Source organism: Esox lucius, chromosome 15 (assembly GCF_011004845.1).
Source record: "Esox lucius isolate fEsoLuc1 chromosome 15, fEsoLuc1.pri, whole genome shotgun sequence".
Classification (NCBI taxonomy): Eukaryota; Metazoa; Chordata; class Actinopteri; order Esociformes; family Esocidae; genus Esox; species Esox lucius.
This window is the reverse complement of record NC_047583.1, coordinates 24,834,094-24,849,347: the sequence shown is the minus strand read 5'-3', so window position 1 is coordinate 24,849,347 and position 15,254 is coordinate 24,834,094. Positions and strand designations below refer to the sequence as shown.

The 15,254-nt window shown below is 42.9% G+C and overlaps 1 protein-coding gene across 3 annotated transcripts in view; it reads left to right on the top strand.

The window, feature by feature from the left end:
* The window catches only part of arhgap5 (Rho GTPase activating protein 5), a 39,469-nt gene that overhangs the window by 16,221 nt on the left and 7,994 nt on the right, over positions 1-15,254 (top strand). For all 3 annotated transcript variants that reach the window (XM_010892949.5, XM_010892947.5, XM_010892948.5), the window contains exon 4: positions 11,413-11,490. In XM_010892949.5, coding sequence (XP_010891251.1) covers positions 11,413-11,490 — 78 coding nt within the window. The remainder of the gene's footprint in view (positions 1-11,412; positions 11,491-15,254) is intronic.

Here is a 15,254-nt window from a genome sequence, read left to right as displayed (position 1 = left end):
GTGAGGCCTGCCCGCCCCATCAAAACAGTGCAGCAGATTTCCAGGCCTTCCCGCCCCTTTAACACAGTTCAGCAGGGTTCCAGGTCTGCCCGCCCCTTTAACACAGTTCAGCAGGGTTCCAGGCCTGCCCGCTCCTTTAACACAGTTCAGCAGGGTTCCAGGCCTGCCCGCCCCTTTAACACAGTTCAGCAGGGTTCCAGGCCTGCCCGCCCCTTTAACACAGTTCAGCAGGGTTCCAGGCCTGCCCGCCCCTTTAACACAGTTCAGCAGGGTTCCAGGCCTGCCCGCCCCTTTAACACAGTTCAGCAGGGTTCCAGGCCTGCCCGTCCCTTTAACACTGTTCACAAGATTTCCTCAGCTGTTGGTATTAAGTTACCAACAGTCAAGTGTTGAAGAACTGAGAGTACACAGGAACATAAAATATATTTTTTTCAGTTTGTATGGCTCTAGTTTGGTGTTTTGATGGGCCCTTGCATAGTGGCTTGGCTTGCTGTCCTCCCCATATCACAGCATTAGTATTGCAACATTAGCCTAGCCAGCCTACCAGACCCCAGGTATCAATGCTTCTCATGGCTGCTGGACTGAATGAGCGGATCATTGTCTTAAGCCTTTTTAACACTCCTAGCACAATTGTGTCTTTAGGGCTGTGCGTATGCCCGCGTGTGTTTGTATGTGTGCGTGTGTTAACTTGGCAGTTTTCTGACAAATCCATTCAAACTACCTTTACATTCCAGGCAGCCAGTTGATCAAATGTATTGGAAAGATTAAAGGCTTTGTATGTTGAAATCTGCATTTAGAATTGAATTCGCATTTGTACCGGCAGATTTATGCATCATCATGTTTGAAAATGTGTCTCAAATAGCTTCAGGTATGTAAGAGAATAGCTGGTCTGTACTGTGTCTTAGGCTTCTTGTTTACTACCCTTTGATGCTGCTTCTAACTCGATTTCTGTTTCACGTTCCCTCGAACCTTACCTTGAAATGTCACAGAACTGTAATTCTCATTGTGAATTACAACTGTGATAAGACAAGTTTGATCAGGCATAGATTGGTTTGATATGCTTTTAGTTTCTCTTTTTGCGAATTTTTACTTTCAAACTTCTACAACAGCTTCAAACAGTGAAACAGTTTTTATTGTAAAGTTCAGTTTTGCACAATGCGCAGTTTCCAAAATTGAATTTTTGGCTCACCTGCCAAGGGGACTGGTAAATGAAATAATCCACCAGCCAAGCATATTTTTTACCACCCAACATAATATATTGCCTTTGTGTCACACAAAACATCTCATCACAACAGCCTCAGCATCATACTGTAGCCAGTCCCTTGAAACGCCTTTATCTTCAAACCTCTCAAAAAACTTTTGTGATTCAGCCCCTCCCTATCTTAATAATATATATTTTTGAAATTTCTTGAAATTCTACAAATTCTCCAAGGATATGTTTATTTTAATGTTAATTTTCTGAAATTGTAAAACAAAATGCCCCATGAAGCTGAGAACAATGCATACACATTCAGCAGTGGTCCTTCACCATCCACATTTACAGCTAATGTCATCATAGCTAATGTCGTCAATATGAGTAAAACTAAGGCCTTATCAAATATGCTCTGTACCTATTAGTTCAGACATGTTTAGAAGTATAGCTTGTTTTTTTATTACACACTGTTTTCTGGTGCTGGCATAATCCATCACATTTTATCTCATTTTACCCAGGCCTGGATTTTTAATGGGCCTCGCAGCTGTTAATCTTTTACAATAAGGCAACTAATATAGCTTAGCTCTGCTTTCCCTGGTGAGAGAGAGAGGGACTGGGAGCTGTGAGGAAACTGGGGCAGTGATTCACATCTTTTTCACTTGTTGTTAGATGCCGAGACACACACACAGAGTTAAATATGCACTCACTGTGCACGTACCTACAGCCACTCACTGTGCACGTACCTACAGCCACTCACTGTGCACGTACCTACAGCCACTCACTGTGCACGTACCTACAGCCACTCACTGTGCACGTACCTACAGCCACTCACTGTGCACGTACCTACAGCCACTCACTGCGTGTGATTAATTAGCAGGTTGAGAAGTAACAGGGTATCATAAATACAAATGTATGCACCATCTGTTAATGATAAATGACAGATGAGTCTGAGGACATTATGCCAATGGTTGTTCTGCCAGTGTGTACGTGATTTGGACGGGTCTCCAGTCCTGCTCATTCTGTGACAGGATTCTGTGATCTTTCCTTAGGCAGCTGACGTTTATTTACTAATGTTTTACCCAACACATCTTTATCCCCTCTTACTTTCTTCCCCAGTGTGGTTGTTTCCAGTCATAGCTACTGCTCGGTCTCTATTCAGCGACTCCCAATAGAGTCAGGACAGTTGAAGGCAAGCCTTACTCCTTGGCATCCACGTCCAGCCTTTCTGCATTTCCCCCGCTGGTCATTTAACCAGGAAGTCACGTGGGTCGGCTCTTACTCCCCTAACCAGCTCAGTTAGCTTTCTGCGGGTGCCAGAGCCAACTGAAGGAGTTTCTCCACATCCCAACTATCTCCTCAGAAATCCACTGGAAAAACCGCTGTTATCAAGCACTCTCACCGAACTGGCCAGTCCTAGAGATAGTGACCCCACTCATGGAATGTTCTGTGGAGTGACCTTAAGATAGAAATCCCGGCACCTATAAAGCTGTTAGAATGTCTGATGAATGAAACATTTTCTGCCATTTGTGTTTGTTTCTCTAACGATGTGTGTTTTGTGTATATATTTGTATTCATATAATAATTTCATCTGACCTAATAATAGGTCAGATGAAATAGAACATAAAAATAAATGGGGGCGTTAGATAGCACCCCATTCTCGACATGGTGCAGTATTTCTAACCAGAGCCCATTGGGTGTTGACAGTATGCCAGTGAAGAAAGTAGGACCATCCTTATTACCTTTTGTAGTGGGGCCCTGGAGGTAACATGCCCAGGCTGCTTAACCTGTCATTATACATCCCTATACCCATCTCTTCCTTCCTCTCACGTTGAGCCTGTTTCTGCATGGGTTTCCTGCGTAGCAGAGGCAATCCCTGGGAGAGGGGGGTAGAAAAAGTGAAGAAATTAGTGAGATTGGAAGAGAAAAAGAGTGGTGAGTAGAGAGATGGGAAGAGGGGTTTATGTTAATGACTGCCTCCTGAGCTCTCTAGGCAGTGCTGTACCAGTTTGAGGGACAGTGCTGCTCTGCAGGCCCCTGATAAGAGTAGTGTAGGGGTGGCCAACGGCACCATACTAATGATTGATGGCCCTAGTGGATCACAGTGTCAACTGTTTTTTTATTTTTTAATGTTTTTTTTTTTTGGGTCAGCGTTTTCTTGTTGCCATATTTGAACTTTACTCTCCCCGCTGTAGTCTGGCTGTGCAGTGAGTGCTGGGCACCATGTCAATATGGCCTATTCCCAATTGACACAATGCAAAAGATTAATGTGGATTGTATATAGAGCAGAACCCCAACGCCTGAACCCCAACGCCTGACGCTTCTCCACTCCCCCAGATTAATGTGGATTGTATATAGAGCAGAACCCCAACGCCTGACGCTTCTCCACTCCCCCAGATTAATGTGGATTGTATTAACAGTAGAACCCCAACGCCTGACGCTCCTCCACTCCCCCAGATTAATGTGGATTGCATATAGAGCAGAACCCCAACGCCTGACGCTTCTCCACTCCCCCAGATTAATGTGGATTGCATATAGAGCAGAACCCCAACGCCTGACGCTTCTCCACTCCCCCAGATTAATGTGGATTGTATATAGAGCAGAACCCCAACGCCTGACGCTTCTCCACTCCCCCAGATTAATGTGGATTGTATTAACAGTAGAACCCCAACGCCTGAAGCTCCTCCACTCCCCCAGATTAATGTGGATTGTATTAAACGCCTGACGCTCCTCCACTCCCCCAGATTAATGTGGATTGTATTAACAGTAGAACCCCAACGCCTGACGCTTCTCCACTCCCCCAGATTAATGTGGATTGTATATAGAGCAGAACCCCAACGCCTGACGCTTCTCCACTCCCCCAGATTAATGTGGATTGTATTAACAGTAGAACCCCAACGCCTGAAGCTCCTCCACTCCCCCAGATTAATGTGGATTGTATTAAACGCCTGACGCTCCTCCACTCCCCCAGATTAATGTGGATTGTATTAACAGTAGAACCCCAACGCCTGACGCTTCTCCACTCCCCCAGATTAATGTGGATTGTATATAGAGCAGAACCCCAACGCCTGACGCTTCTCCACTCCCCCAGATTAATGTGGATTGCATATAGAGCAGAACCCCAACGACTGACGCTTCTCCACTCCCCCAGATTAATGTGGATTGTATATAGAGCAGAACCCCAACGACTGACGCTTCTCCACTCCCCCAGATTAATGTGGATTGTATATAGAGCAGAACCCCAACGCCTGACGCTTCTCCACTCCCCCAGATTAATGTGGATTGTATTAACAGTAGAACCCCAACGCCTGACGCTTCTCCACTCCCCCAGATTAATGTGGATTGTATTAACAGTAGAACCCCAACGCCTGACGCTCCTTCACTCCCCCAGATTAATGTGGATTGTATATAGAGCAGAACCCCAACGCCTGACGCTCCTCCACTCCCCCAGATTAATGTGGATTGTATTAACAGTAGAACCCCAACGCCTGAAGCTCCTCCACTCACCCGGTGTCAGATGATCATAAAACACTTGTTGTTTTGCTTGCCTTCTGGGGTTTGCATTTTACAAATGTAAAAGGGGCATTGTAAAATTACTTTATTTTTTTGTCTTAAACATTTTTATTTCCTCTTTTCTCTGGATACCGAATGTGCTTAATCTTTCTTGATTATCAAATACGTCTGTAGGCCAGAGTTACATCTAAGAAGGTTGATTGGTAATAGCAAGACTATATAATATAAAATACATAGTCTGTTATATTAATAAAGGGAGAACAAACAGTAGCCCCATTTACTCATTGAATAAGAAGTTTAAACACACCCGATTTGTTTCTGCTTCAGGCTAATTGGCCTAACATTTGGCTAAATAAATAATGCCGTCAGTAAAATCCTTCCTCGCAAACCAAAAGGTCAATACGTTATTGAGCCATATGGTAGGATTACTCAAAATAAATGTTTTAGTAAATGTTATTGTCACATCTGAAAAGTTTTTATTTTATTATTATTACAGATATTATTACAGACCAACACTTGTCTTTGGGTAAATTCTTCACTCTTATGTTGGATGTTTATGAGTTCATCCTTCCTGCTTATGCAGGGTTTTTCCTAGCTCAAAATAAGGCAGAGTGGTACCCAAACCCCCGCTACCCTGCGCTCCATCGGACACCCCTCTGTCATATACTTTATGTAATATCTGGCTACACACTTTAAAAAAGACAACTACTATTGTGTTAAATCTGCCCTGTTGTCCTTGTCTATTGGGTCAGCTAATGCACACTACGATGTCCTCTCTAATAGCTACCAGAATACAAGCAATATTTCTGTTCTTTATGTATTAGCATGTTACATATTTGATCTTTAAAAAATAAAAAATATATATATATATATATATATGACGGTTTTTACCCTCGTATTCTCTTCATTCTCCTCTGCCAGTCCAAGACTAGTAGACATTTTATGGGATTTAAGTGCATCCAATCTGTAGTTTCTGCTTGGGGGTTTTCCTAAGCCCCCAAACACATTGGCTCCACAATGCTTCTAGCATACTGAGCACCATTCCCTCTTCATTATGTCTGAGCCACCTGAAAAGTTTTACCATTAAGCATCAAAACTGTTTATTAGAAGATCTAAGAATCACATAAAAAATATCAAGCTTTATAATTAATCACAATCAATATTATTGTTGTGCATGAATAACACACCGGAGCTGTATATATTACATAGGTTTTTCTCCATCCTTGCCTTGACGCCACATCATTTGTCCCCCTCTCTCGACTTCCTTAAGCTGTAGGCTACTTGGCTATGCTGCTTGCGTTCATGCAGCATCTTCACTTTATATTATTAGTGACTTAAATATGTTAATTGTATATTTTTACGCTGTATATTGCATGTATAATATCGTTGGGGACAGTAGGCTACATATGATAGCAGTAAAATGTCATCATGAAAACATTATTATTACCAGTACCCATCAGACATAGCATCCTATGGTGTTGGTCAGCATCCAGTCGCTTGGCTCAACTTGGCTTGTGGGAGATTGGTAAACCGTCCAACTGCTTGCTTTAATTCCAAACCCCTCATCAGTGATGTCAAACATGCAGTACAGGAGGTTTCAAGGAGAACACCCCCCACCCCCCCCCCCCCCCCCATCCACACAAAATTAACTCAATTTGGGCTTCAGCATCTAATCGATAGAAATCGATCACACTGAAGAAATTAATGATCGATTCGTTGGGTCTATGTGTGATGGAGCTGGAGAAAAAAAACAAGGAGACTGCAACCTAGTATAAAACAAGTTGCTGCTTTTTATAAGCTCTGTATTAGTTTGGCATCACACCCTAAGTTTTCTCTTAAAGGCTTATTGAGGTTTGCATTAATATAACAGTCGCGGTAGTAACACTAAAACTGGCGGGATAGTTGTTGTTCCCAATGTTACTGATGTAAGGGATCATGCTATGACCGTTGTTTATTTATTTATATTTAAAGCTGCTGTGAAGGTTTTCAGCAGTGTCTTACCTTTCCTTATGCCTCCTAACTGGTTCTGGGGGAATTCCAACATGTGAAAGCATACTAGTGTTTTCTAGCATTCTATTTTTTTTTTCTTTGTTATTATTTATCAAAGTATATAATAGCAACTTTTAACTTTAAAACAGCTTTGTAAATTATGTTGCTATATGCACTTCATAAAATGTTTTTCTTTGCACATGCGTTGTATTTGTTTTAATTCAACTAAGAAAAGAGAAAAAAAGATTATTAAAATGGTCATTAGTTACAGCTGTAAACTCAATATAGTGGACCTAAAAACTGGACTCAAAACTGGACTTTTTTTTGCTTGACAGTTTTGATGACAAGAAATGTTGTGCTTCGCCCTGGATCTCATTTCAGGCAGAATGTGGCCCCTGAGGAAAATAAGTAACACCTCTGGTCTAAGTGGAGGGCCCCCCCAGGCCTTGTCAAAGACAAAATATTGCCCCTGTAGCTTAGTTTGACAAACCTCATCGAATTGGATGTGTGCTAAAATATTTTAGCATTATATTCATTTCACAAGGCTAATGAGGCTTTTCACAATACTGTACAAACATTTAATCTTGTTTTTAGACGTTCCAGAGTGACCTGGGGGGTTATTGAATATATAATATTTTGTAGAGACCAACCATACTAATTCAAATATAATTGGAATGTAGTTTGCCCACCCCTACTGTATGCTCTATACACGCCAAATGTAGAAAACAAAATTATTGATTTGGGAATCAATAATGAGCTTCTTATAATTGCGTAAAGTTATGACACTTTAGTTTCCGCTGCTTAATAAATCTCCTTCACCTTAGTTTTAATTGTGCCAACTAGAAGTGTCTTGGTAGGCCTATTGTCTGTCTGATCCTGGGTATTGAATCGTTGTGGCTTTAGTGGAGGTAAAGGTGTGTGTGACGAATTGGTCTCTGGATGCTCATCTAGTTAGCGGTTGTTGCCTACTCTGTCTGTCCCAAATGGAGGCTGATTCCCTTTAAAGTACACTGCTTTAACTCTACCGTAAAGGCAATAGGGTATCATTTGGGACAAAGACTAGGTGTCCCGAACCTTTTCCACCTCCACGTTGCCGCTGGGGCTGGTGATTTATGTGCACGGAGAGCTGCAAGGAAGGACAATTATTAAAGTACTAGGCTGTGAATTGATGACTCTGCCAGGGTGCTCTGGTCTCCTGACGCCATGCGGTTACAGCCGTTGGAGGATGGGGAACTAGGGAAGACTTGCAAACGGTCCCCTATCCCCTCCCTCTGCTGCCTACCGAGACAACAGGAACATCCAGTTTTCAGGGATCCGGTCCTCTTCTAACTGGCTTCAGGTTCTGTCGAATCGGGAGGATGTTGGGACTCCGCTTAGGCATTTATTTTCGGTCTTGCTGCTTGATGTTACCTTGTTGAGGTTACCTTGGGTCCTGTGTACTGCACTGTTTAGCATAGAGTACCAGCCTCAGCCTCTCACCACTTAGGCTGGAAATGGGCTGTAGATTCCCATCCAGGCAGCGCTTGATCGATGATAAAGTAGATCCTAGCCACAAACCACCAGAAAGTCACAGTTGTCTTGTGGCGGTTGGGTTCAGTCGCTGACCCTGACAGTCAAGGTCATTTGGATGATGGCTTCCTGCTTTTATTTCACTGACTGAATTAGTCGAATCCTTGTGATGAATGGGTTTAATAAACCTGTTTATATTTAAACTAATTCCAGTGTAAGGCCGATGGGAATCTGGCTTTCTGTGGGTGGTGAGGTGGGATAGCGCTACAACAGGAGGATGGGGGAGATGCAGTGATGGAGATCTCTTGTGCATGCCTTCTGACTGGTTTACCAACGCAGATCTCTCATGGCACTGTTCTCTGGTAGAGTTGGGCTTCTATTGGATTTTGGTTCACAATGTCAATATGATAAAAACTACAATAACACTATGTAATTCTAAACTCTGTACCTGTGTTCAACAGCATTTTAATAACTTCAGACCTATTGTACTGTTTCAGGTTAAGGAGGACTTTATTCTCTGTGTGTTGTTGCCGTGGCTGTTGATGGAAGTTAAAGTAATAAAGTTATTGGGGTGGGCAGCTGCCTACAGTAAAAAACAAACCCTGCAGTGGATCATTATTGTCATTATGGATTTTTTACCATAATGGCAATGGAGGAACCCACTGTCTTTCAGAAAATGAAAACTGGGTAATAACAATGCTGGAGTGTGTGATAACAATGATGGGGATTAATTGTAGTAATGGTGGGGGGTTGATTGTAGTAATTGTGTGGGGTTGATTGTAGTAATGGTGTGGGGTTGATTGTAGTAACGGTGGGGGGTTGATTGTAGTAACGGTGGGGGGTTGATTGTAGTGACGGTGGGGAGTTGATTGTAGTAACGGTGGGGGGTTGATTGTAGTAACGGTGGGGGGTTGATTGTAGTAACGGTGAGGGTTGATTGTAGTAATAGTGGGGGTTGATTGTAGTAATAGTGGGGGTTGATTGTAGTGTTGATGGGGCGTTGATTGTTATAATGGTGAGGGTTGTTTGTAGTAATGGTGGGGAGTTGATTGTAGTAACGGTGAGGGTTGATTGTAATAATGGGGGAGTTGATTGTAGTAATAGTGGGGGTTGATTGTAGTAATGGTGAGGGTTGATTGTAGTAATGGTGAGGGTTGATTGTAGTAATGGTGAGGGTTGATTGTAGTAATGGTGAGGGTTGATTGTAGTAATGGTGGGGGGTTGATTGTAGTAATGGTGGGGGGTTGATTGTAGTAACGGTGAGGGTTGATTGTAATAATGGGGGAGTTGATTGTAGTAATAGTGGGGGTTGATTGTAGTGTTGATGGGGCATCCATTATTGTGATAATGGATGTTGTTGATAATATTGAGGGGTTATTATGATAATGGAGGTTGTTGATAATAATGGGGGGAGGTTATTGTGATAATGGAGGTTGTTGATAATATTGAGGGGTTATTATGATAATGGAGGTTGTTGATAATAATGGGGGGAGGTTATTGTGATAATGGAGGTTGTTGATAATAATGGGAGGAGGTTATTGTGATAATGGGGGTTGTTGATAATAATGGGGGGGTTGATTGTGATAGGAGAACAACAATAGAACATCCTGCTTGTAGAACACATCTAAATTAGGATCATTTCCCTTTGGCGCTTCCCTCTCAAGTTCATTTTGTTATTTTTGTCATTGGCTGCAACCTCCCAGTCATTTGACTAAAGAAAGCAAGCCCGCTCACTTCCAGTTAAAGGCTTCGGGTTTTCGGATGAACGCACACACACACACACATTTGTTTAAGTGACGTTATGACAATTGGTGGTGTGGTGTTGGGTGGAACTAACAAGTGTGCTGATCATAGAAATAGAAAGACAGAATAAGGCTGGATCTATTTGTCTGGCTGTGACCTGCATGTCTGTGATTGTCATTAGACAGCTGTATGTTACCTCTGGTGCTGATCTTGAATTCCTTTGGTGGCCTCACACAATATTCCAAACTGTGGTTTTGAAATAGCTTCTAATGGAATAGTGGTTATCGGAAATTGATGAAATGTCTTCAGATTAACTGGGGCATTGAGTCCAGAATGACAGCATGAAGCACCACATTCTGTAAGGCTCTTATCTCTCTTATACCATGGAAGTGTCCCCCCTGTGCTCCTTGGAAAGCAGATAGTGGTGGGTGTATTCCCTGCTGTCCCCACATAGCCGGCCAGGCACACGCTTAAACATATTGTGTAAAGGGTGATTGAGAAAGGCATTGTATCAGATGAAGCTGTCATTTCATAACCAAGCCAGGCCTCGGTTCCACGTGGGCATTGGTCAAAAACTAGGGGGTTGTATTGGGGCTACTAAGGAGCCATTTGTCTTTCCGGGGAATTGTGTGATTCACTGTTATTGCCACATGCCATTTGTTTGGGCTGACGGTGAGGAGGAAAATTGTCTCCGCCTGTCTCCAGTGTTACGTCAACTGGTCGTCATTTTAGCCTCGCCCTGGTTCTGTAGGACGGGACCTGCTCTGACATGTCACAGCATCTCAGGAACGCGCAGTCCCACACCGTCTGGTTTATAAACTCCCTCTTCGCTGCTCCGCTCTCTGTGCTGCAAGGTCACACACTGCAGTCTGTCACTGTAGCATGCCTGAACGAACATGTGTGCGCGAGCGCACACACAGACAACTTATTTGATACTCCCTAAGCACTGTCCTCAGGTCAGCTGGTGACTGATAACCATCCAAATGACCAATTGATTAGGCCAGCCTCTAGGCCGCTCACTGCTACTGTCGACTTCCAAAACCTGGCCTGTGTGTCCTTCCCTCCCTGTCCGTGGGACCTTTCAGCCCCCCTCAACTAAGAGCTTCAGAGACACTGCAAACACGCTGTTGTGTCTTGTCACGCACGGATGAATAGAAACCCGAACCAGTGTCTCTGGAGTCACGGCGATGCGAGGGGAGTTTCAGAGGGGTAGATAATGGATGGATACGGCCCAATGTGCTGGACTCGTGTCTAGCTGTTGAATGAATAGGGCCTGGGTTGAAACAGGCCTGTTTGTTGACCTGGTTATTAACCGGGAGGTGTGTGTGTGTGTGTGTGTGTGTGTGTGTGTAAGCAAATGAATAGCGGATATCAAACCATGTCTATAGCGGGTAAGTACTTGTCTGGGTTTTTTTGTTCATGCAATGCTTGATTTTAATGGCTTTAATGTCTCTTCTTTTGTCTCCCAGGACTTACAACAGAGGGCCTGTATCGTGTGAGTGGAAACAAAACTGATCAAGACAATATTCAGAAGCAATTTGATCAAGGTAAATTTACAACCCCATAACCCATAACGGTCGTTATTTTAACTGTCAACCTCTCTTAGAACTATTTTCTCTTTGCAAACGTACTTTTGTCTTTAAAAGCTCACTGCCTTCTGTGATTGTTCAAATGTGAACAGAAGATTCCTAGTCACACTGGTTCTTTTATGTCCGTTAGGGAAAGGGATTGGGTGTGTGTGTGTGTGTGTGTTTGTGTGGGGGTGTGTGTGTGTGTGTGTATCTCACAAAAAAAACAGTATCTCACAAAAGTGAGTACACCCTTCACATTTTTGCAAGTATTTGATTATATTTCATGGGACAACACTGAAGAAAGGACACTTTGCTACAATGTAAAGTAGTGAGTGTACAGCTTGTATAACAGTGTAAATTAGCTGTCCCCTCAAAATAACACAACACACAGCCATTAATATCTAAACCGCTGGCAACCAAAGTGAGTAAACTCCTAAGTAAAATTTTCAAAATTGGGCCCAATTAGCCATTTTCCCTCCCCGGTGTCATGTGACTCGTTAGTGTTACAAGGCCTCAGGTGTGAATGGGGAGCAGGTGAGTTAAATTTGGTGTTATCGCTATCACACCCCCTCATACTGGTCACTGGAAGTTCAACATGGCACCTCATGGCAAAGAACTCTCTGACAATCTGAAAAAATTTATTGTGGCTCTACATAAAGATGGTCTAGGCTATAAGACGATTGCCAAGACCCTTAAACTGAGCTGTAGCAAGGTGGCCAAGACCATACAGCAGTTTAACAGGACAGGTTCCACTCAGAACAGTCCAAAGAAGTTGAGTGCATGTGCTCAACGACATATCCAGCGTTTGTCTTTGTGAAAAAAAGTATGAGTGCTGCCAGCATTGCTGCAGAGGTTGAAGGGGTGGGGGGTCCGCCTCTCAGTGCTCAGACCATACGCCGCACACTGCATCAAATTGGTCTGCATAGCTGCCGTCCCAGAAGGAAGCTTCTTCTAAAGATGATGCACAAGAAAGCCTGCAAACAGTTTGATGAAGACAAGCAGACCATGTCAGATGGTGTCAAGCGTGTGTGCCGGCAACCAGGTGACGTTTACAAAGACATGGGTGTCTTGCCTACAGTCAAGCATGGTGGTGGGAGTGTCATGGTCTGGGGCTGCATGAGTGCTACCGGCACTGGGGAGCTACAGTTCATTGAGGGACCCTTGAATACCAATATGTACTGTGACATACAGAAGCAGAGCATGATCCCCTCCCTTCAGAGACTGAACCGCAGGGGAGTATTCCAACATGATAACGACCCCAAACACACCTCCAAGACGACCACTGCCTTGCTAAAGAAGCGGAGGGTAAAGGTGATGAACTGACCAAGCATGTCTCCAGACCTAAACCCAATTGAGCATCTGTGGGGCATGCTCAAATGGAAGGTGGAGGAGTGCAAGGTCTCTAACCTCCACCAGCTTCGTGATGTCGTCATGGGGGAGTAGAAGAGGACTCCAGTGGCAACCTGTGAAGCTCTGGTGAACTCCAAGCCCAAGCGGGTTAAGGCAGTGCTGGAAAATAATGGTGGCCACACAAAATATTGACACTTTGGGACCAATTTGTAAATTTACCCTAAGGGGTGTACTAATTTTTGTTACTAGCGATTTAGACATTAATGGCTGTGTGTTGTGTTATTTTGAGGGGACAGCAAATTTACACTGTTATACAAGCTGTACACTCACTACTTTACATTGTATCAAAGTGTCATTTCTTCAGTGTTGTCACATGAAATATAATCAAATATATTCATATTATCATATGATTTAATCAAATATTGGAAACCCTTTATGCAATTAAGATAAATAGAAATATTGTTCATTGTGCTTAGAAAATGTAAGTACATGCCTAGCTTCAGTGACCAGTTTTGCCCCATTTTCCGAATACATTTTATTTGTCTGTTTCTTGTAACTGTCTGTCCATCTCTTACATCGACTGGGAGGACTTTCTACCCATTTTGTACTGTACTGCTTCAATTGTCTTGTTCGAGGGCTTTCTTGAATGCCCGCCCAGCTTCAAGTCCCCCTTCAGCATTTCGACAAGATTGACATCTGGGCTTTGACTTGGCCATTACTTAACCCCATTTTCTTATTTTTTTGCCCCTTTATTGTAGCTGTTCACATGTTTTTTGGATAATTGTCCTGTTACAAGACAAGTTTGGTTCAGCTTTTTGACAGATTTCCTCACATTCTTCTTTAGAATTCTCTAGTACACTTTGGAATTCGTGGTTCAGTCAATGATGGCAAGTTTGCATGGCCCTGATGCTGCAAAGCAGCTCTAAACCTGAATGCCATGGCCTCAATGCTTTACGCTTGTTGTGAGATTTTTCTTTTCAAAGGCAGTATTTTTTTTGCCATATTTGGTCTCTGGCATTGTGGCCAAACCAACATTTGACTTATCCACCGGACCTTGATCCAGTAGTTTTTGTCTTTATTCAGGTGTCCGGCAAGCGTCAGTGGTGTCTTTTTTGATGTTCTCTTTACAGAGCAGAGGCTTCTTTCTTGATCTCCAATGTGGGCCAAGTTTGTCTCTTTCTGACAGTCTCTTCCTGACTATTGTACTTCAACATTGATTGTGTCGAGAGAGCCCTGTAGACCCCTTGATGTTATCCTGGAGTTCTTATATAGTTCTATTAGCATCTTTCTGTCACCTCTTGGGCTGAATGTGTAGATGTAGCTTACCAGTTGTATGACATTTTATGCATTTGTTGATCTGCCAGACAGCTGAATAATGTCCATTGAATTGCTACTAAATGGCTTTAGGTAACCCCTTCCTGACTTATGGGTATCAATATTCTTCGGAGGGCCTTGGATAGGTCTTTTGAACTTGGCATGATGTTACCACACATCCATATGGTTAACGCCAAGTTTCATATTTGTATGGAGGGCTGGACCTTATCAAATTACACTCTAATGATTTTTTTTTTATTAGAACTTGTTTTGTACACTTTAATCTAATTGTAGCTTTTTTAAATTTTGGAATGTACTCATTTCTTCCACTTAGGCCGATTGCTTATCTGTTTATTTTAATTGCATAGACGGCTTACCTTTTATCAATGAATGTGGTTGAAATGTAGCGCAAATGTCCATTATTCCAGAACTTTGCAAAAAAATAAAAAATATTACCAGGGGCTGTATGTAGTTTTTCACTGTATTTGAGTGAATTACAGTGAATCAATGGAGGCCTTAAAAGACTCAGGGAGGCTGATTGTATTAGCAATGGAATAAGGGAAGGATTGGTCGGCATGTCTCATAATATGATTTAGGTGTTGATATAGTAACCAGTCGACCGAATAAGCATCTTTCTGCATCCTTCTGTCCCTCGCTTGCAAGAAAAGATACTAGTAGTGCAATAATAAATGTCTCTATGTAAGCCTAGACTGGGTCAAACTTGACTCCCAATTTTCTGTATAGCTTGACTTACACAAGCAATCAATTTTATTTTATTTATTTTTGCCTGGGATTGAATTACCACATAAGCTCACTGGTCGGTTGTATTTCCCTGGAGGAACGATAGCCGTAGATTTAGTTTCTTCTGTCTGAAGCTCCATTGTGAGACCCTTTCTCCCTTTTTGTTCATCCATCTTTCAAATCCAATACCAGTCACTAGGAGCCATTGAGCTGTGCAGTGGGGCTGGGTGGAAAAATCTTCTTCCACTAAGTGGCCAAATGACTTCCCATCCATGAGGCACAGTTTGCCCAAAAGAGCCACTATAGGCATCAATCTGCCTGCTGGCCTGGAACCA